Genomic DNA, 20,876 nt, shown 5'->3' on the forward strand with positions numbered 1-20,876 from the left:
GTGTGACTCGCAGCTTAGCTTGCTTGAGAATGCTAAACCCTGCATCAGCAATGGGAAACCCTGGTGCAGCCATTATACACATTAGAACCCCTGTCTTAGTTACTGTCTCATCAGCAGGACCAAGTACCTGCCACAGTTTTAAAGGAAAGGTTTCTTTTGGCTCATGGTTTCAGAGCCAGCAGGTTCACACACAGAAATGGCATGGTGGAAGGGCTTGGCACGGAGGAAAGCTCATGTGGTGGCACCTCAGAAGCAAAGAGAGAAAGGAGGGACCTAAGAAGGAAATACACATAGGTCACGCCCCTAGTAACCCATCTCTAACCAGGCCCTGCCTCATAACAGCAAGTCAGCTGTCAACACATCAGTGGGCTAATCCACTGATAAATATCGTACCCCATGATCCAGTCACCTTCCAAACACATGAGGCTTTGGGGACACCACGGTCCTAATCCATAACACTGCCAACAAGGTCTAGAGTTGGCAGCACCCAATACATTGAATATACGGGAGAAGGCTGAAGACAGGAGGATTGGTCGTAGGAGTCATTAAGAAGCAGTTAGACACAACACCATGCCACCTGGGCAGAAACCAAAGGTTTAATTTCTGAAGAAGATAAATCTGAGCTCTTGACTGAGGGACACCCAGCAGCATTGAGGGTGATGGTCCCATGTGGAAATGAGTAAGAGCAACTTCTTATGCTTCGTGAAGAGTTCCTGCTCCCACTTAGCAACCAGAAGGCTAGCAGCCCAGCCATACCCCCAAACGGAATTGAAACTGGGGGATTTGCCAGACCAAGAGGAAAATAAAAGGTATCAAGAACCAAGGGCCTTTTAGAAAGCAGCCTGGCCAAATCATCCTAAGTGGAGCCCTCCTATTAATAATTCTCATCACATATGTGGAGTTTCCAATGCCTTAATGTTCTACTTGTTAAAATGGTTGAAGAGACAATTTATGACTTGATCAAGATAGTGTACCGCTCTATGAAAATAATGAAATCAAAGCATAACTCTAAAAGATAGCAAGAGAATGGAGCATGAGAATGGACAACTCAGCAGCAGGATGTCTTATATGCTCCCCAAGAAATGATGACCCAGATGATCCAGACCAGGTGGCTTCTGGGCCCCAAGCCTAGCAACAGAATGCAGCCCATAGAGGCTCATTTCTCTTACAAATTGGGCAATCCTCTGACATCTTCAGGGAAGTACCACCAGCAAGGGGCACCAATCAGGAGCCCCACTAACAGTCAGTAGCCAGGGCAAATGCTGTCCTTCCACACTGGGCCTGAAACTCACTTTCCTATCATGAGACCCTGGGCAGGCTGACCTAGGAAACCTCTCTGCCACCAGCAGCACCAGATAAGCCAGGCAGGTGAAAATATCACTGCAAAGGTTATGATAGTTGTCATTTGAACTTCAGCCCACAAGAATAGGCCAGGACTTGCATGCCGAACTTAATAAGATGACTTCCTGTTGCAACAAAAACAAGATCCAGAATCTCCTAACATGACAATCAAAATGTCTAGGATACAATAAAAAAAAAAATCACCCAACATACCAAGAACTAGAAATATCAAACTTGAATGTGGAGGGAATCAACTGATGCTAACACCAGTTGAATCAGATGTTGGAATTATCTGGAAAGGGTTCTAAGGCACTTATCTATCATAAAATGCCTTGACAAGTTCAAAATTCTTATAAAATAAAATTTAAAAATAGAAAAATTCAGGGCCAGGGATTTGGCTCAGTGGTTCCTGTGCCTGCCTCTCAAGCACAAGGTCCCAAGTTCAATCCCCGGTACCAAAAGAAAAAAGCAAAGAAACAAATTATACAGAAAAACCGAATGAAAATTATAGAACTGACAAAATACAACAGAAATGAAAACTTCCCAGGTAGCTTTGATAGGAGAGAGGAGATGGCAGAGGATAAGATCCATGCAACAATGGAATTTCCCCATCTGCACAACAGAAAAACAATACATTGAAAATATATAGATATGAGTAGAGTTTCAAGGGTCCATGGGTCACTGACAAAGAGCCAGTGGTGGTATCATTGTATGTAATCTCAGAAAGAGAGGAGAGAGTGGAGCTAAAAGAGTAATTGAAGTAAGAATGATGGAAAACTTCCAAAACTTGGTTAAGACAAAAACCAGCAGATTGAAGAAACTGAGCAAACCCCAAACAGGATGAAGTCAAAGAAATCTATGCCAAAAATATCATAAACTTCTAAAAAATAAAGTTAATTTTTTAAAATTCTTGAAAGCAAGTAGAGAAACCACATATCACCTATGGGGTTGGGGGGTGGGAGCTGCCAGTTCAAGTCACAGCCAATTTCTCATCCAAACCATGGAAGTCAGAAGGAAGTGGCACCACATTTTTCAAAGGCTAAAAGAACTACTGACTATGGATTCTATACCCAATGAAACTGTCTTTCAGGAACAAAGATGAAGTAATCCCAGAAATTTTTTTTAAAGTGCCAGAAACTAATAAATGAACTCACAAAGTCAGTGCACATAAGGACGTAAGCTTATAAGATAAATACACAAAAAATATTTCTGTTTACTGTGTTTCTGTCTTCTAATGAATAATGATGTTTACTTGATATTAATTTACTTATTAATGTTAAGTAAACTACAATATTAATATGACTATTTTTAATATTAATATTAACATGAAGTAGGCTGGGCATGGTGGTGCACGTCTATAATCCTAGCACTTGGGAGAATGAGGCAGGAGAATTGCCATAAGTTCAAGGCCAACCTGTGCTACATAGTGAGTTCAAGGCCAGCCTGAATTACATAGTGAGACTCTGTTTCAAAAAAAATTTTAATGTGAAATAAAACAATATCATTTACAATTACTTAAAAGAAAATGTTAAAAAAACTTAGTCATACATTTGGCAAGACACACACAAGGTCCATAAATTATAATTTATGCTGAAAATTATAAAATGCTGATGAAAAAAATCATAGATCTGAAAAAATGGAGAAGAATCCAATTTCATTGATTTGAAGAGTCAACATAATACAGATGTGAATTCTCCCAAATTGAAGTGTAGATCAAATTCAGTGCCTATAAAAATTCCAGCATGCCTGCCTCATAAGCACCAGGTTGTGAGTTTGTTCCCCGGTACAAAAAAAAAAATTCCAGCCAAGTTTTAACCACTTGACAGTTAACCCTGGGGATCACTCAGGCAGTGCATTTATTTATGTACTGAATATCTTGAGCATCACTTGAGCATTTGTCATTTCAACCAGTCAATTCTTGTATTGAATAAATTTGATAAAATTGTTTTTATATTTCCTGTTATATTTTCTTATAAAAACTAATGAAAAATATGCAAATTTTGGTCATCCTGTATTTAAATAATTGGACTGATAAGTGGTTAACAGACATAAAAGTAATTTTCATGGAAAGGCACAGGCCCTAGAATAATTATTGATGCTAGGAATAACTGGGAAGGAATAAGTGGGAGGAATCACTTTACTTGATATTAAGTCTTCCTGTGTATCTATTGTATGGTGTTGGCATAAGTTAGACACATAGATCAAGGGGATCCACAAGTAGATCTAAATAGCCTCAACTGATTTCTGACAAGGATGCAAAAATAATTCAATGGAGGAAGGACACCTTTTCCAACAAATGGCACTGGACAACTAAACATCCACAGGCAAAAAAAACCCCCAAAAAACCTCAATACTGGATCTTAACTGAAAATGAATTATGAACTTGAAATTTAAAATATCCAAAAGTAATCTTGAAAAAGAAGAACAAACTTGGCGGTATCACAGTTCCTGACTTCAAAAGTTTAGACTACAAATCTACAGTAATCAAAACAGCATGGTGCCAACAGAAAGGTAGACATTTAGACTGAGAGAATAGAATATAGAGCCCAGAAATAAACCTTCAGGTATGTAATCAAAAGATTTTTAATAAGGATGCCAAGACCATCCAAGTGGCCATAATGGATGGATGGATAAATAACATGTAGCATAAGACACACAATGAAATATAATTCAGCCTCCAACAGAGATTCTGACACATGCTACAACACAGTTGAACCCTGAGTACATTATACTAAGTGAAACAGGCCAATAATGAGAAGATACACACTACGATTCATTTGTATGTGGCAGATAGAGCAGTCACCTCATGGAGACAGGAAGTAAAATGTGTTAAGGACCTGTATGAAGGAAAGAATGTGGAGTTACAGTTTAATGAATAAGGAAATTTAGTTTGGGAAGATGAAAGGTTCTGGAAATGGATGGTGGTGATGGTTCCACAACAATGTGAATGTTTTTAATGCCATAGTACCGGGTACCCCTGCAGAGGACCCCAGTCTCCTGCTCGGTGCTAGAATGCAAAGCGAGAAGAAAGGCTCACAGACAGAATTAAAGTGAAACAGGGAACTGGGCTGGTCAGTGCTTGAGCAAGCAAAGACCCTGAACAGCCAGAACCGCCAATATTTATTGGTTACACAAGCATTCACTAAGTTGCGGGAGGCACGTGTTCTTGCTAGAGGTAAGTTGCTGATGCAGTCAAGGTCTGTAAAAAAAGAGACAAAGCATTCCTATGTTAGGAACAGAACTGACCACATATAGATTGTGGCTAACAAATTAACCTTGACTTTTTGGTTAAGGTTTCAATTCTGGGAACGGAATTTGGGTAAGAGTCTCTCTGACCTTGGCTATCATGTTGTCTCATATCAGAGCCCTACAGCTTCACAGACTGTTTCTGAGGCCTGTGCTGTTTCTGTTGGCAAGGGGATAATATTAATCCGTGTGCCACTGCAGTGTCCCTGTGAGTCACGTAGGCTTCGGCCAGACTCACCTCTTTAAACAAGCCAGTCGTGGGGTTAACTCTTACAGCCTGCCTTGGGCATAATCAAGGGTGGTCTCCTGCACCATAGGACTATACACTTAATGGTTAAAATGGTAAGTCTGATTTGTGTTTTACCACACCAGGGTTAGGGGGGGTGGACACCTTGGGTGCTTGTACCTGGATTTGACTCCTACCGAATAAAGTAAATGAGCATATTTCTTTTTAAATCCAACATATAGGGCCAGGATTTAGCTCAGTGGCACTGCGCCTGCCTTACAAGTGCAAGGTCCTGAGTTCAATCCCTGGTACCAATAAATAAAATAAAATACAACATATAAAACTATACAACTTCTAGAGAAATGCAGGAGAATATTACTGGCATTTACGGCTAGGAACACATTCCTGGGCTCAACACCAAAATTATGGCTCATAAATGGGAAGTTTGACCAACTAAACATTAATTAAAATAATTCATTTTTCAAATTTTGTCCTGCAAAAGCTCATGTGAAGAGAATTGGGACAAGCTACAGAGTAGGAGAAAATATCTAAACACACAAAGAATACTCAAAACTCAACAGTGCAAAATCTGTACAACTCAGAAAATAGACCTAATATCTGAACTGATATCTCACCAATGAGTATAAATGTGACAAATAATCTCATAAAAAGATACACAATGTTATTAGTATAGGAGAAATATAAATTTAAACCACAGTGAGATATCACTAAACACTTACCAGAGTAGCTAAAATGAAAAATAATGATAACACCCAATGCTGGTGAGCATGCAAAGAAACTGAGGCACACATATGTATTGTTAGTGGGAATACAGAATGGTACAGACACCTTAGAGAATACTTAGGCGGCTTCTTATGAAACCAGAATGCAGCCACAATGCAGCTCAGCAATTGCCTCACTGAGCACTTGTTCCAGAGAAGTGGAAGTCAGTGCTCACAGAAAGCCTGCCCATGAGTGTTCCCAGCAGTGGTGTGGTGGTGACTGCTGGCTTTTGCTACCTGCCCTGCTGTCCCTGGGAGAAGCCACTCTGTGGAGCCTGCAGCCTGCAGAGTTGGGAGCATCCTCCTGACACAGCATACACACTAACCCTGCACTCTAGGCACCTGTGGCGTCTCGTCCTGTATCTTGGCGTGTGCAGACATGAGGGGAAGGTTTTCATGGGCACCTGGTCACATTTCCATGAGTTGGGAGCTGAGCCGGCCCAGAACCACTCACTCGGGCTCCATACCCTTGGAAGACTAGGCAAAAGAGGGGGTTGGTCCCATATAAGAGAGAAATGACAGTGGAATCCACTAGTCAGCCATGTGGAGGAACAAAATACCCTCCATGGTCCATGCTAAGTGATGAAGCCAGAAGAGAAGCCATATACTGCTTGGCTCCATTCCTACGCCACCCCAGAGTGGGCAGGTCCCAGTGACAGAACACTGATCAGTGGTCAGTAAGGTCAGAAGGAAGTGGGGAACATAGCTGTGAGCTTCCCTTTTGGGATGTTAGCCCCAGAGCAACGGGGTGGCTACACAACATCATGAGTGCACTCCATGTCAACGAACTGCTCACTTTACAATGGTTTTTTAAATCATTTTCAAATAGCAAAACATTTATTGGTTTATTTTCGGTATACCTAATGATAACACTCATCATAGGGAATTTGCCCCTGTGCATCCCGCCCCTTTTCCCATCCCCCCTCCCCTCTCTCTGCACAAAAGCTTTGTTTCCACTTTTTCCTTTTATTTCAATTTTTTTCTTGTCCTGTCCATCCTTTCTCCCTCCTCCCTCCCTTGTTCTCCTTCCCATTTGAACATTTTCTTCCCATTTCCCAATATCTATTATACATTTTAGTCCTTATTTCCATTTTTGGTTTCTCACATGAGAGAAACAATGCGATATTTAAACATGTGTGCCCGATTTATTTCACTTAAGAGTATGGTCTAAAGGTCCATCCATTTAGCTATAAATGTCTCAAGTTTATCTTTCTTTATGGCTGAGTAGTATTCCATTGCATTAAAAAACCACATTTTTATCCATTTATCAGTTGATGGGCATTTGGGCTGTTTACAAGCTTTAGCTATTACAAACCGTGCCACTGTAAACATGGGTGCACATATATCGCTGTGGTATGATGCTTTTAATTCTTTTGGGAAGATACCAAGAAGGGGAATAGCTGGGTCAAATGGGACCTCTACTTTTAGTCTTTTGAGGTATCTCCATACTGACTTCCACAGTGGCTGTACGAGTCTACACGCCCACCAACAGTGGAGAAGGGTTCCTTTCTCCCCACAGCCCCTCAATTTGTTATTGGTTGATTTCTTCATAGCAGCCATTCTTTCTGGGGTGAGGTGGAATCTCAGTGTTGTTTTAATTTGTAGTTTTGTTTTGTTTTGTTTTTTTGTACCAGGGATTGAACCCGGGTCCTTCCACTTGTGAGGCAGGCGGCAGAACCATTGAGCTAAATCCCTGGCCCTTGTTTTAATTTGTATTTCATGAATGACCAGTGATGTTGAACATTTTTTCATATATGTATTTGCCATTTCTACTTCTTCATTTGGAAAGTGTCTTTTCATTTCAGATGCCCATTTTTGGACTTTGTCCTTAAATTTGGTGGGGGGTCTGATTTTTTGAGTTCTTTATATATTCTAAATAGTAGTTCTTTGTCTGATGAATAGCTGGTAAAAAAATTTTCCCACGCTGTGGATTGTCTCTTTACTCTGTTGGTGGTTTCTCTTGCTATGCAAAAACTTTTTAATAAGATGAGGTCCTAGTTGTTGATTCTTTGTAGTGTTTCCCATGCAGTCTGGGTTTTGTTCATGAAGTCTTTGCCTACTCCTATGTCTTCAGGCATTCTACCTATTCTATCTTTCAGCAGATTTAATGTTTCTGTTTTAATATTTAGATCTTTAGGGCCGGGAATTTAGCTCAGTGGTTCTGTCACTTGCCTCACAAGCGCAAGGACCTGAGTTTGATCCCTGGTCCCCCCCAAAAAACAAAAAAAGATCTTTGATCCATTTTGATTTTAGGTAAGTGCGTGGTGAAAGATATGGGTCTACTTTCAATCTTCAGCTTATGGAAAGCCAGTTTTTTGAGCACCATTTATTAAAGAGGCTATCTTTCTTCCAGTGAAGGTGTTTGGCTCCTTTGTCAAAGATAAGGTGGTTGAGTGTGTTTGGAGTTGTTTCTGCATCCTCTAGTCTGCTCCATTGATCTTCAGGTCTGTTCTTTTGCCAGTACCATGCTATTTTTTCCTTTTTTTTTTTGGTACCGGGGATCGAACTCTGGTCCTTGTGCTTGTGAGGTAGGCGGAGGAAACACTGAGCTAAATCCCTGGCCCCAAAATCCCATTATTTTGTTTTATTTGGGTACTGGCGATCAAACTTGGGTCCTTGCACTTGTGAGGCAGGTGGCAGAACCACTGAGCTAAATCCCCGGCCCACCGTGCTGTTTTTATCACTGTAGCTTTGTAGTATAATTTCAAGTTAGGGATTGTGATACCCCCTGCTTTGCCTTTGTTGCCCAGAATTGTCTTTGCTCTTCTAGGTCTGTTCTGGTTCCAAATGAATTTTAGGATTGTTTTCTCTAATTCTGTGAGATCTGCTCTTGGGATTTTGATTGAACCTGTATAACAATTTTGGAAGCATGGCCACTTTCACTACATTGGTTCTTCCTATCCAAGAACAGGGGCTATCTTTCCAATTTCTGGTATCCTCTTCAATCTCCTATTTCGAAGTACTGTAGTTTTCAATGTAAAGGTCTTTTACTTCCTTTGTATTGATTCCCAGGTATTTCATTTTTTTGGATGCTATTATGAAAGTGATTGTTTCTCTAATTTCTCTCTCCATGAGACTGTTATTCACATACAGGAAGGCTATTGATTTTTGAGTGTTGACTTTGTATTCAGCTATGCCACTGAATTTGGTTATCCAATCTAGAAGTCTTTTGGTGGAGTTTTTAGGATCTTCTATGTAGAGTATCATGTCATCCACAAATAATGATAATTTAACTTCTTCCTTTCCTATCCTTATTCCTTTTATTTCTTTCTCTTGTCTAATTGCTGTGGCTAATGTTTCCAGAAGTACATTGAACAAGAGTGGTGACAGTGGACATCCTTATCTTATTCCTGATTTTAGAGTGAAAGCTTTCAGTTTTCGACCATTTAATATGATGTTGGCTGTTGGTTTGTCATAGATGGCTTTTATCAGATTGAGATAAAGACCACCTATTCCAATTGTCTGTAGGTTTTTATCATAAATGGGTGTTGGACCTTATTAAATGCTTTTTCTGCCTCTATTGAGAGGATCATATAGTTTTTTTCCTTGGCTCTGTTGATACAGTGTATTACATTTCTTGATTTGTGTATGTTGAACCATCCCTGCATCCCTGGGATGAATCTAACTTGGTCAGGGTGTGTGACCTTCTTGATTTGCTGCATTCTGTTTGCCAGGGTCTTACTGAGGATTTAGGGTTTATGTTCTTTAGGGAGATTGGCGCTGTCTTAGCCTCACAGCCAGAGGCAGAATGAGGTCAGCTGCATCTTCTCCTCCCTGGTGGGTATGTGAGTGTTCTCTAGAGAAACAGAACACATAGGGTATAAATCCAGAAGGGGCTTTGTTAGGGAATTGGCTCTGCAATGATGGAGGCTGAGAATCCCTGTGTATCCAGCCTAGTCCAGAGCCCGAGAGCCAGAGGAGCCAGGGCTCTGAAGGCTAGAGAACCAGGAACTCCGATGTCCAAGAGCAGGAGGAAGAGAGCGAATCCACACCTTCTCTGCTTTTGTTCTCAGCCCTCAGTGGATTGGATGATTCCTGCCACATTAATGGAGACGAGTCATCTTTACTCAGTCCACCAACTCAAGTGCTCATTTCTCCTGGAAACGCCATCACAGGCACACCCAGAAATCCTGCTGTCCCCACCATGCGGCATTCCCGAAGTGGGTCAGGTTGACATCCAAAAGGAACCAGCACACTGGGTGTGATGTGTACATACATTTGAACTCATTTCCTCTCCTCCTCCCATTCCCCTTCTGTCTCACAAAGGGTCTGGGGTGGGGAGCGTCACACTTGGAGTCAGCACATCATTTCCAGACACAGAAGCAGGGTCAGAGCTGAGCTAGAGAAGCAGCCCTGCCCAGCAGATCCTGGGTTTGGAGCTGGAGGCCTCCGTGTGGAGAATGCTCTGGGGAAGGACAAGTGCCTGCTCATTTCTGTGAGGAAGGTTATTCTCAAGAGCGAGGTGCTGCTCTGCTGTGTGCGGTACTGGCCTGGATGGTGGCTGGGGCAGGCTGTGGCACCAGCAGGCCGGGGATGGGCAGTAGTGAGTTCTGCCAGTCACAGTGGTGGGTGTGGCTCGAGGGTGTAACGAGAGGCCCGACCCCTCAGTCAGATGCACTCTGGTAAGAGGCGCACAGCAAAGCTCCCACCACCCACACTCCCGCGCCCTGTGGGGGTGCGGAGGGTGTTCATTGGGGCATAGCAGAGGCAGCTTCCTGGGTTCAGCCTTTGCACCCTTAGTTCTCACTGGCTGCCTGGCAGCCACACCGCTGGGCCAGGCCCTGCAGCGTCGCTTAGGTTGCTCCTCACTAGGGCCAGGACCTTGAGTCTCTGGGGTTTGAATCAGTGCTTTCCACTGAAATTAGCTGTAGGGGCTCTGTTCTTTGCAACCAAATAGGCCTGGGTCTCCTGAATGCCACTGTGTGCCCAGCTCTAAGCTGCATGAAGAGGGGTGGCCTTGGGATCTGGCAGACCTGGGTTCCAGTCCTGGCTCGACTGCTTTCTGCCACATGCACTGGCTTTCCTTCTCCGAGCCTCCAAGTCCTCAGGACCTCGGAAGCCCATGGTGGAGTGCAGAGTGGCTGTCAGAGTCCCATCTGGAGGCTGCAGTGGCTTGGGGACAGCCTTGACTGCAGGGCTTTCTGGGGTCCTCTCTCCAGCTGGGCTGAGCAGGGCAAGGAGCTAAGACAGCCCAGGTAGGGGAGGAGGACCCACCTCCCCCACCCTCCTGGGCCAAGGCTGTGGTCTAGGAGACCAAGTAGGCTCCTCCCAGCCAGCACAAACCCTGGGGATGCCATGCTTGCTCCTCATCACTGCCCTGCTGGACTTCAGGAGCCAGCACCCCAGCCTGCACGCAGCAGCCAGGCCCCTAGGGACTCAGGGCTGAGCACTGGCCAGGATTCCCAGGAGGGCTCGCTCGGCCAGTGGGGTGCATTTCCACACCCTCCTAAAGGGGGCCTGCTGTGGAGCTTGCAGGGGCAAACTCCAGGCAGCGTGTCCCATCAGGGCACCATGCCTCCCGCACCAGTGCCATGGAGCCCCCTGCAAAGCCACCTGGGACTGAGCCTCATTCAACCCAACTCACACAGCTCTGGAAAGCCCCGGGCTGGGGTGGGGACCCCAAAGGGCTGAGCACGTGCATGCAAGAGGCTGTGCCTCGGTCCCAGGCTCTGGTGCTCCTGGAGCTCGTAGAAATCCCCCTGCAGAGGCCTGGCTTCCTGAAACCACTGCCCTGGGAGTTGTGAGCTGGGAAGCCCAAGAGCTCTCCTCTTCCGGGCTCCCAAGGCCGCCTGCTGCCTGTGCATCGCCCCTGGCTCCCTAAGGCTCCCCTCCCCTCACGGGAGGGGCTGATGTCCCTGTGTGCTGTAAGGTCTGCCCGGGCGGCTGGGTTTCTCCCTGCCCATACTCGGGCAGCAGGAGATAAAGAGGAGGCAGGGCCAAGGGACAGGACTGCTACTGCTTTTATTCCCGCCCTCTTCTCCTTCACACACTGCTGTCCCCAAACCTGGGGCCAAGGAGCATCCACACTGGCCTTTCCACTACCTTCAGCGCTGTGCAGGGCACAGTGGAGGCTGTGCTGTACAAGCCAGGGCCCCCAGGACTGGCCATCCGCTTGAGGCCCCACTGCTCCGGCCAGGGAGCTGCAGAGGGGCAGGCCCTGACTCTAGACCTGAGGCTGGCTCCCGTGGCTGGAGAGAGGGACCCCAGCAGGATTCCCTGGAGATGACCACAACCCTCACCCCGGTTCTGGAAAGCAGGTCCAATGCCTTTGTCCCTCACTCTAATAACTGGGTGCCCACTAATTTTTTTAAAGGAATTGTAAAAGTGGCTCATACCCGTACAGTGCTGCAAGTCTCCATTATCGCTTCCAGCAGGGCGGCCCTAGCTGGAAAGGAGCCTGAGGCAAGACCCACGCTTAGCACCAGGGACAGAGGCCTCCCAGGAGGTGGCCGACCTGACTGTGCCTAGCGGCCTGGACCTCTCTCCCTGCCCTACCAGGGATGTGCAGGGGAACGCGGAGCCCAGCCTTCGGCAGGGTGGCCCCCAGCCCCCACCCACCTTGGCCTCTGCTTGTGGCAGTGTCCTGACAGGCCTGGGCCCCCACACAGGCTGCTCAGCCCTCAGGGGAGACCCTGGTGCCAGGCATGGGCTGGGGAAGCCCTAGGGCTACTGCCTACAGCCCATGAGGGAGGTCAAATTTGGGGGGAAAGAGCTCTAAAGAGCTGCAGGCACTGAGGCCAGAGGTCTGAACTAGCATGGGGGGGCGCACCCTGAGGAGAGAAGCCTGGGGATCAGGGGGTAGAGGAGGAGGCGGGAAGACCTAGTGTGGAGCCTGAGAGTTGCAGGAACCCCAGCCTTGGGTTCAGGGGCTGTGGGGCCACAGGGCCACCTTCCTCTCTCAGGGGACCTGGAGGACACAGGTGCCTGGGGATGTCGGCAGCCTCAGACCCACCCAGGCCAGGGAGGCTGCTGGCACCAGATCCCGCCCCAACCCTGGAAACCACCAGCACCGTGTAGCTTGGGATGTCTTCAAATCACTCAGGTACCTTGGGCCTGCCCCACATCTGTAGAGAATAAAGTGCTTCATTTATTGATGATTAAAATGTCCCCGGCCCTCTGCCCAGTGCTGCAGGCCTCCAGGGGGTTCCCAGGGGTTCTGTCCCCTCACTGGTCCCTGGGCCCAGGCCTCCTCCCACAGCAGCCATGCTTGGAAGGTGGGGGGGCAGAGGTGGGGTGTAAGGTGCAGAGTATAACAAACAAAACCGCATGAACACGATAGGAAGAGCTTAACTAGGAGACCTGTAGCTTATGGAACCTCCTCGCCCATTTTCAAGGCAGGAATGAAGACGTTAAATGACAACAGAAAAGGCTATCCTATTAGTAATGCTGGCCTCCAGGTGCAGCCCTGGATGCAGGCTGGACTCCACCGCCCCTGGGGTCTGGACGTGCGGCTCCTCAGAGCGGGATGCGGGCACCGCCCCTCACCCTCTGAGGAGGCCCAGGAGGGACGGGGTGGGGGGCTGGGAGCGGAGGCGCAGACACACACAGACCGCGCGTCTCCTGGCGTGGGGTCCAGCCAGCGTGGCTGGTGAGGGCCAGGTGCTCTGAGACGCAGCCTGGCCCCACCCCACCGTAGCACCGTGGGACCCTAAAAGGCTTGCCTGAGCCTCCTCCTGGGCCCTGCCCCTGAGTCGCACCTTCGCAGCCCAGGGCCGGCGCTGCCCAGGGCCTGGTCACCGCGCAGAGGCCCAGCTGCTTCTGGGCCCTCATGGCAGCCGGAGCAGGCCGGGGACCTCTCCACCGCTGGCAGGAGTGTCACCGAGCAGGGCAAACCCTCGGGGCCAGCCCCTGTCTGCCCCACTCCCAGATCCCGGCCTGCAGTCTCGGCCCCCGGCTCCTCCTGGCCCACAGTCCCGGGGTCCAGCCTGAGCTCCGCCTCAGCATCCACGCCCTCCGGTCAGCCCGCATCTCCGGGCCTCCAGGAGAAGCGAGCCGGTCTGAGCACAGGTGAGGGCGAGCACCGAGTCTGCCCAGGACGCCCCACCCTGGGCAGCAGCGCCCTCACCTAGAGGGCCGCTGCAAACTCCTTCCTCTACCTTCTCTTCCAAAAATACACTGAACAAAGGAGCCAAGGCTTCCAGGAGTGGCGGAGGGGCATGGGGACGAGGTGTCCCTGCGGTGGTCCCACGGGCCAGGGCTGCGGTCTCAGTGGTGTGCGCCAGGCCCTGCGGGGAAGGGCGGCGGGCCGAGCCCCGCGGGCTGCGTGCTGGTGGCGGCAGGCAGGCTCACGCGGAAGCACTTCTCCTTGTGCGCCTTGAGCATGTTGGAGAAGCGGAAGCGCTGGCCGCACACGTCGCACGGGTAGGGCTTCTCGCCGGTGTGCGTGCGCCGGTGCCGCTTCATGTTGGGCCGGCTGGTGAAGCTCTTGCCGCAAATCTCGCAGATGTAGGGCTTCTCCCCTGCGGGGCGGGGCCGGGAGGGCGGGGTCAGGCGGCCCAGGGAGGGCGAGTCCCGCCTTGGGCCCCCGGAGAGGAGAGGGCGGGAGCAGCGGCACTCACCGGTGTGCGTCTTCATGTGCTCGTCGAAGTACTGCTTCATGTTGAAGTCCTTGCCGCACCACTGGCACATGAACTGCTTGTGCCCGACGTGGATGCTCATGTGCGAGCGCAGCTGGTACTTGTACTGGAAGCGCTCGCTGCAGTTCTGGGGGTCGGGGTTAGGGGCTAGGTCAGGCCACAGGGTCGGGGGTCCGGGTTGGGAGGTTCAGGGTCAGGGCTGGGGTCAGAGTTAGGGCTAAGGGGTTGGGGTTAGGGTTGGGGTTAGGGTTAGGGTTAGTTAGGGCACAAGGGATGAGGCGTCCTTAAGGCCAGGGATGGGGTTGGGGTTAGGGTTTGAGTTGGTAGCATTGGGGTTATGTCTAGGCTGGAGGGGTGAAAGTTAGGGAGTCAGGATCAGGGATGGGCTTAGGGTCAGGGCATTAGGGGCAGGGTTTGGGCAGGAGGAACTGCGGGCCGGGCCAGGACAGGCTGCAGGCTGTAGGCAGCAGAAGTCCCAGGCCACAGGGGCTCCCTTCTGCTCCTGGACTTTCGTCTCTGTCCCCCACTCCTCGGCCCCTGCCCGGCCCTACCAGGCCCGGAACACACAGATGCCCCACCTGGTGTGCACCCCACCTGGCTGCACAGGTGAGGCCCTGGTCCCGAGGCCGGTGTCCTGCCCTAAACCCTGCAGGCCGGTGGGCGGCGCTTACCTCACACCGAAAGGGCTTCTCCCCTGAGTGCTGCAGCGAGTGCACCTTGAGAGACATGCTTCGCTTGAAGGACTTCCCGCAGGTCTCACAGGTGAAGGGCATGTCCTTGGTGTGGGCTGCGGGTGGGCACCGAGCTGTCAGAGCCGGTCAGTGCCCCCCACGCACCCTGTGGGTCCAGGCGCCATCGGGGCAGCCCAGGGACATGCCCTTTCCTGAAGAATGAGTGGCACTGGGTCCAGGCCGGCATTTTTACAACTATGGGGTCACTGCAGCAGAGACTGCTGAGGGCCCAACAGCTGTTCAACAGCAACAGCACCCCACCCATGGATGGGAGCCCCCAGCAGAGGCTGGGGAGATCTGAGACACAGGGAAGAACCCAGCCACTCTGAAGCCGACAGTGGTCTTGGTTTACTCAGCGTGCTCCCAGGGAGCTCACACGGGAGAGGCAGCACTGTCCACCCAGTAGGGAGAGGGACGGGACCCAGCCAGAGCCCTGACATCCACCTCTGTCAAGCCCTTGCCTGGACTAGGCAAGGAAGGGGAGGCACGGAACACAGGCAACCAACTAGGCTGCGTGTGGTGTGGGCACCTGCCCAGGGCCTCCTGTACCCAGGAGTGACCCCCGCCTTGAGGGGTGGAAGGGAGAAGCAGGCACAAAGAAGGCACGCCTTTTCTTGGGTACTGCCCCAGCCAGGACACACCTGGCCAGCCCAACAGGACCCTCCCACCCCTCCTGCTGCCCTGGACAGAGTCTTCCCGTCCATCTGCCCGCAGGCACATCCTGCCTGCGCTGCCAGCAGCCACCCTGCCCCGACTCACCCACCATGTGCTTGCGCACATGCGCCATGGTGTAGAACTTCTTCTCACAGATCTCACAGGAGAACTTCTTCTCTGCATAGCCATGCACGATCTTGTTGTGCTCGTGAAGGGACCACAGTTTCTTGAAGGCCTTCCCGCACGTCACACACTGCAGGGCGAGATGACTGTGCCCTCAAACAGGCCACTGCCTCTCCCTGGCCTCAGCCGCCTCACTTCAGGTGTGCTGCAGAGGCCCCTGACACCCACAGGGCTGGGGATGGTGACTCACTGCACACCTGCACATTCAGGGGGCTCCGGCCCCTTCGCTGGCCTCGCCTCGCTGCGCTGCGAGGATACACAGGCAGCCCACCACAGGCACAGTCCACGGACACCATCAGGACCTGTGCCCGACAACGTGGAGAGCCCCAGGGATGGCTCCAGGGGGCTGGCTGGGGACAACGGTGGGGGGCTGCGGGATCAACTCCTCCCCGTCTTCCCCATCCTGCCAAGCCCTGCAGGATACCCCGGGGCCAGAGCCTGGCCTGGCTGGCACAGAGGCTGGGCCAGAACACCTAGCCCAAAAGTGCACAGGACTCTGCCCCTTCGGTGTGTGGCAGGTAGAAGCAGAGAGCAGCCCAAGGCAGACAGGAAGAAACAGGTGAGGGATTGAGCAGGAGACTGGGGCCTCCCCGGGAACACGGGGCGCTGTGCTGAGCAATTAGTTCAGGCAATTAGCATCCACCACCTGCACCTTTGCCTCTGCTCCTGGGCCAGAGACGGGCAAAGGCCCTGAGGGCCCCAGCTGGCCCTGTGCCACAGACACCCCAGGAACCAGGCTGGCAATACGTACTTCATTGGCCCAAAGCAAGGAGCCAAACCAGCTCCTCCACTCTTCCCAAATGTCTTATCCGGTCCCTTCTCCTGGGCCCACACTCCTAGCATCTCCAAGGAGCTGAACGCAGGGGGCTCCTCCCGCTGGGCTGCCCCTGCTCTGGACAATGCCTTTGTGGGGAACAAAATGACTCCCCCACTGCACAAACCTCCCTTCCCCTCCTGTGGACTCTGGTGCAGTACACAGCCTGTGACGCTGTACAAGGTGGCACTTCCGGCCTTCCTGCAGCTCCAGCAGGCCATGCCCTGGCCTGCTTCCTGCATTCCAATTCCCCCACCCCTCTGGCCAAGGGCACAACTGTCCCAGGCCTCTCTGCACATCTGTCTGTTGCCTCCCGCAGGGAGCTCTCCTTGATGCCATCCCCAGAGCCCTCCAGGCCAGACACTGCCCCGCCCCCGCTGCCCAGGCCCACCTGGATGTTGCGCTCGCAGTTTGTCTGCCGGTGCAGCACCAGCTCACTCTCCAGCAGGAAACGCTTGCCACACTGGTCGCAGATCTGCATGCGGCTGTGTGTCACATTCATGTGCTTCTCCAGGTACCAGCGGTTGTTGAAGACCCGGGGGCACTTCTGGCATGGGTGGTGCTGCTTCTCCTCTAGCTTCACCTTGGCCCCTAGCCCATCTGCGGCCGGCGGTGCATGGGCCGGGGTGGGCGCCACCCCAGGGGGCTTTGGCCGCTTCCCACGCCGCCTGGCCTCCTGGGGCTCAGAGGCAGCCCGGCGCCCAGCGCGTGCGTTCTCCCGGGACCTCGTGGCCATGCGACCATGGGCAGTGGGGTCCTGGCGACCCCCAGGGCCTGCCGAGCCCTGCCTGCCTGTGGGCCCCCCTTCCTCCTCCTCCCCTTCCTCCTCCAAGCTCTCAGGGCCCTGCTCACTGTGCCCCTCCTCCCCCTCTTCCTCCCCCTCCTCTTCCTCCTCCTCCTCTCCCTCACTGCCACCCTCCTCCTCCTCCTCCTGACCTCCGTTCCTCCCTGCCTCTCCTCCTTCCTCCTGCTCCCCCTCCTCGTCCTCTTCGTCCTCCGAACGTCGCTGCAGCCCATCCTCCCTGCCCAGCACCATGGTGGCTGTGCTGGCGCCCGGCCCTGGCTTGCCCTCGGGCCCTGTGGACACGTGCAGTGTCTGGTTGTTGAGGTTGACCTCCACGATGATCTGCGACTGCTCCTGCCGGCTGTAGCTGCCGGCTGCCTCCAGCGCTTCCTCCAGCCCCTCGCCCCCTTCCAGCTTGCACGGGCCACCAGCCGCCTCCACACCGGCCTCCTTCTCCTCCTTGAAGAAGGGCTGCGCCGGCCCCAGGGTGGCTGGCACTGTGTCCCCAGCAGTACCTGCCCCGTCCTCCACACGCACCGAGTAGGGGTCAGGACCCTCTCGGGCATAGATCTTCGGCAGCCCAGGGGCGTCAGCCTCCTGCTTGATGTCACAGTAGTAGGGCGGTGTGGCTGGGTTGCAGCTCGCGGCTGGTGGGGCCAGCGCCACTGCAGTGCTGGGGCCGGGTGGGCCCAGGGAGCGGGCGTCCAGCAGCTCCTGGCAGGACGCAGCTATGTCGGCCATCTGCAGCAGCGAGGCGGCGCTGAGCACCTCGTGCACGTTGGTGGCGTTGACCAGCAGCTTGGACGTGTAGATGAAGTTGAGGATCTGCTGCAGGCCGCCCGGTGCCAGCGCCTCCAGAGACAGCTCAACGCGCTGCAGCTGCTTGTTTTGCGTGAAGAGCGAGTGGAAGAACTGGCTGTAGGCGGCCAGCACGCCCTTGTGGGCCGGGAAGACACTGCGCTGCGGCACCAGCACCAGGTCCACGTCGCACAGGTCGGGCTGGAAGAGGCGCTGCTCGTTCAGGCGGCCCATCAAGCAGGCGAAGTGCAGCGCCACGTCCTCCACCAGCGAGAACTCGGCCGCTGGCGAGTCGGTCGTCTTCTCAACCAGCAACTGTTGGAGGGCAGCGGAGGGTCAGGGTGGCAGGGGACCCACAGACGCTTCCCACCCCACAGCAGCTCCCTCTCCCGGTCCCTCCCTCCTGGCAGGGTCATCAAGGAGGTGGAGCGGGAGCCACCCCAGGACCCTGGGTCAGTCCACTTTCCTGGGCCTCCGCTCTCCCTGTGAGAGGCACGGTTGCCCTGGGAGGGGAAGTGGATGGGAAGGCCAGGGGAGGGGCCGGGGGGGCCCTGCCATCCTTTCCTCCCCCTCCTGACCCTCCAACACCCCACTCCCCTGTTGGTCCTGGGCCCCACAGATCCCCCCACAGGACGCCTCGCTCCCCACCTGCCGGCCCCCTGCCTGGAGGACAGCTCTGCACCCCAGCCACCAGCCCAGCAGGACCTCAGAGACTCAGGGATGAGCCCAGCCCTATCCCTAAGACCACCTCCCACGCCAGCCCTTCCTCGGAGGGGGTGGGGAGTGTCTGAGCTAAAGTCCTAGGTCTCTGCATGAGAACCCGCCTCAGGGTGAACCTCAGAGAGCCACCAGCAGCCACCTGCCCTCCACGCCAGCAGTGAGGCCACTCTGTCCTGTGTCTCTCAGACTCCAGGGTGGCAAGGCTCTGGCCGTGTATGCCATCTTCCTGCAGATCCTCCACATTCCCCAAACCCGGAGCCACTGTCGGCCCTGTCCGGAGCTGCTGGCCACCCAGCCTGGCCAGTCTAACCCAGACGTGGCACCAAGCCCCTCCCATTCCCCACCGCTGACTCACTCTGCTTCCTCCACTGGGCCCGGACTCTGCAAGATGGGGAAATCAAGGATGGGAATGAGGGGTCCTCTGCCTGCCTCCCAGCTCTGCTAGGGCTGCCCCTGCCTGCTGGGCTGGACCCGGCTCTGCATGGTTGGATTCAGGAAGCAGTTCCTGGGAGCCCTCCTAGCCAGGGACAGCTGTGGTCTCCCAGATCCCCGCCCACCACCTGCTCCCTGAACCCCTGCACCTGTAGGTCACTGAGGGCACAGGGAGCAACAGGCCAGACAGTAGTGGGGAAAAATGGCAAGGCCTGTCGGGGTTGGACGATCTCGATCAGCCACGTCAGCACCACCCTGGACACAGATGCTGCCCAGCCCCGAGTGGCAGCCCTCTGCAGCCAGGTGTGCCACAGCCTGAAGCTGTGGGTGCCCCTCCCCATCTGGCCATGCCAGCTGCAGCCACACACCCATCCCAGGCCCAGCCCCCAGCCTGGCAAGGATGCCCCAGGGACAGGCTGGCGCTCTACCGCCATCAAGCCCTCCAGCCAAGTCAGGTGGGCACCCTGATACCTGAGGGCACCTGCCTCGCCCAGGAGACCTTGTGATGAACCCAGGCATCTAACCGTGCCTGCTCCTCCCATGCCAGCCTCCGGCCTGGATGCACGGTTGTATACGAAGCCAGCCTGGCACAGGCACCAGCTCCTGGCCTCAAGGCGCCTCCTCTCCGGGAAGGGTGGATGCCAGCCCCTGTCCCCGCCTCTGCTCCCTCCCGGGGACAGACCAGAGAGGCGGGGGCGCCCAAGGTCACGCCGCAGCTCGCACCGGCCTGTGGCCCCATCCCAGATCCAGGGCCGGGCGTGCGGCGCCCACGTGGCCGAGGCCAGTGGGAACCCGACCCTCCCCGCCCGGCCCGGGAGAGCGCAGGACTTGGCCCGGCGCTGCGCCCCCACCCCAGGAATTTCCCCGCGGCGCCGGGCCCGGGGTGGGAAGCGCGTTCCGTTCGCGGGACGAGGGGCGGGGCGGGGGAGGAGAGGGCGAGGTCGCCCCCCGGCCGTGCGCGCCGCGGGCGGGGACCGAGGGGACCGGCAAGGCCAGGGAGCGGGGCCCGTACCATGGTGCTGCGGCGCGGGGGCTCACAGGGCCCCGCGGTTTCGCGCTGCGCCCGGCGGCCGGGCCGGGGCCGCTCCACGAAGCGCCGCGCCGGGGGCCCCCGCGCAGGGCCGCGCCGCCATGGCCGGCGGGAGCGAGGCCCGGCGATCCGTGCAGCTGCGCCCAGCCTCGGGCGGGCGGCGGCGGGGGGCGCGGGGCGCCGATTGGAGCCCGCGCGTCAGCTGGGGCCGCCGTCCGGACGCTTAAAGGGCCAGGCCGCCTGGTGCCGCGGGGGGCGCGGACGCGCGTGGCGCGCTGCCCGTTGCCTCCGCCCGGCCTGGGCCGCTCGGCCCTGCCAACGCCGAGCACGCGCCCGCGCCGTGCGGATCCCTGGCTGCGGGAACTTCGCTGGGTCCAACCTCAGCGCCGGCAGCTGCACCCGGAGGCGGGGCGCGGAGGGGGCCGGGCCCCACTCGGCAGGCGACCTCCACCTGCTCCCCCAGCGGCCGCATCCGGGCGGCGCGTGCACCCACCCGGGGGCCCAGGCGGCTCCGACCCCGGGGTGAGTCGGGGGTCCCCGCGGACTCCAGCCTCCAGCT

The 20,876-nt window shown here is 54.0% G+C and overlaps 1 protein-coding gene across 1 annotated transcript; it reads right to left on the reverse strand.

Moving 5' to 3' along the window:
• Nucleotides 1-12,660: 12,660 nt before the first annotated feature.
• Nucleotides 12,661-20,508, reverse strand: Zbtb47 (zinc finger and BTB domain containing 47). The gene is made up of 7 exons (XM_087210668.1): nucleotides 20,300-20,508; nucleotides 16,945-18,450; nucleotides 15,937-16,089; nucleotides 15,662-15,809; nucleotides 14,843-14,958; nucleotides 14,154-14,298; nucleotides 12,661-14,054 (listed from the first exon to the last, which is right to left on the reverse strand). Exons 1-7 carry the CDS (start codon nucleotides 20,300-20,302, stop codon nucleotides 13,801-13,803), a joined length of 2,325 nt encoding a protein of 774 aa, XP_087066794.1. The 5' UTR covers nucleotides 20,303-20,508; the 3' UTR covers nucleotides 12,661-13,800.
• Nucleotides 20,509-20,876: the final 368 nt, after the last annotated feature.

The sequence above is a fragment of the Heterocephalus glaber genome, unplaced genomic scaffold, assembly GCF_053883595.1.
Source record: "Heterocephalus glaber isolate CG9 unplaced genomic scaffold, H.glaber_assembly_v1.0 deba00001175, whole genome shotgun sequence".
NCBI lineage: Eukaryota > Metazoa > Chordata > Mammalia > Rodentia > Bathyergidae > Heterocephalus > Heterocephalus glaber.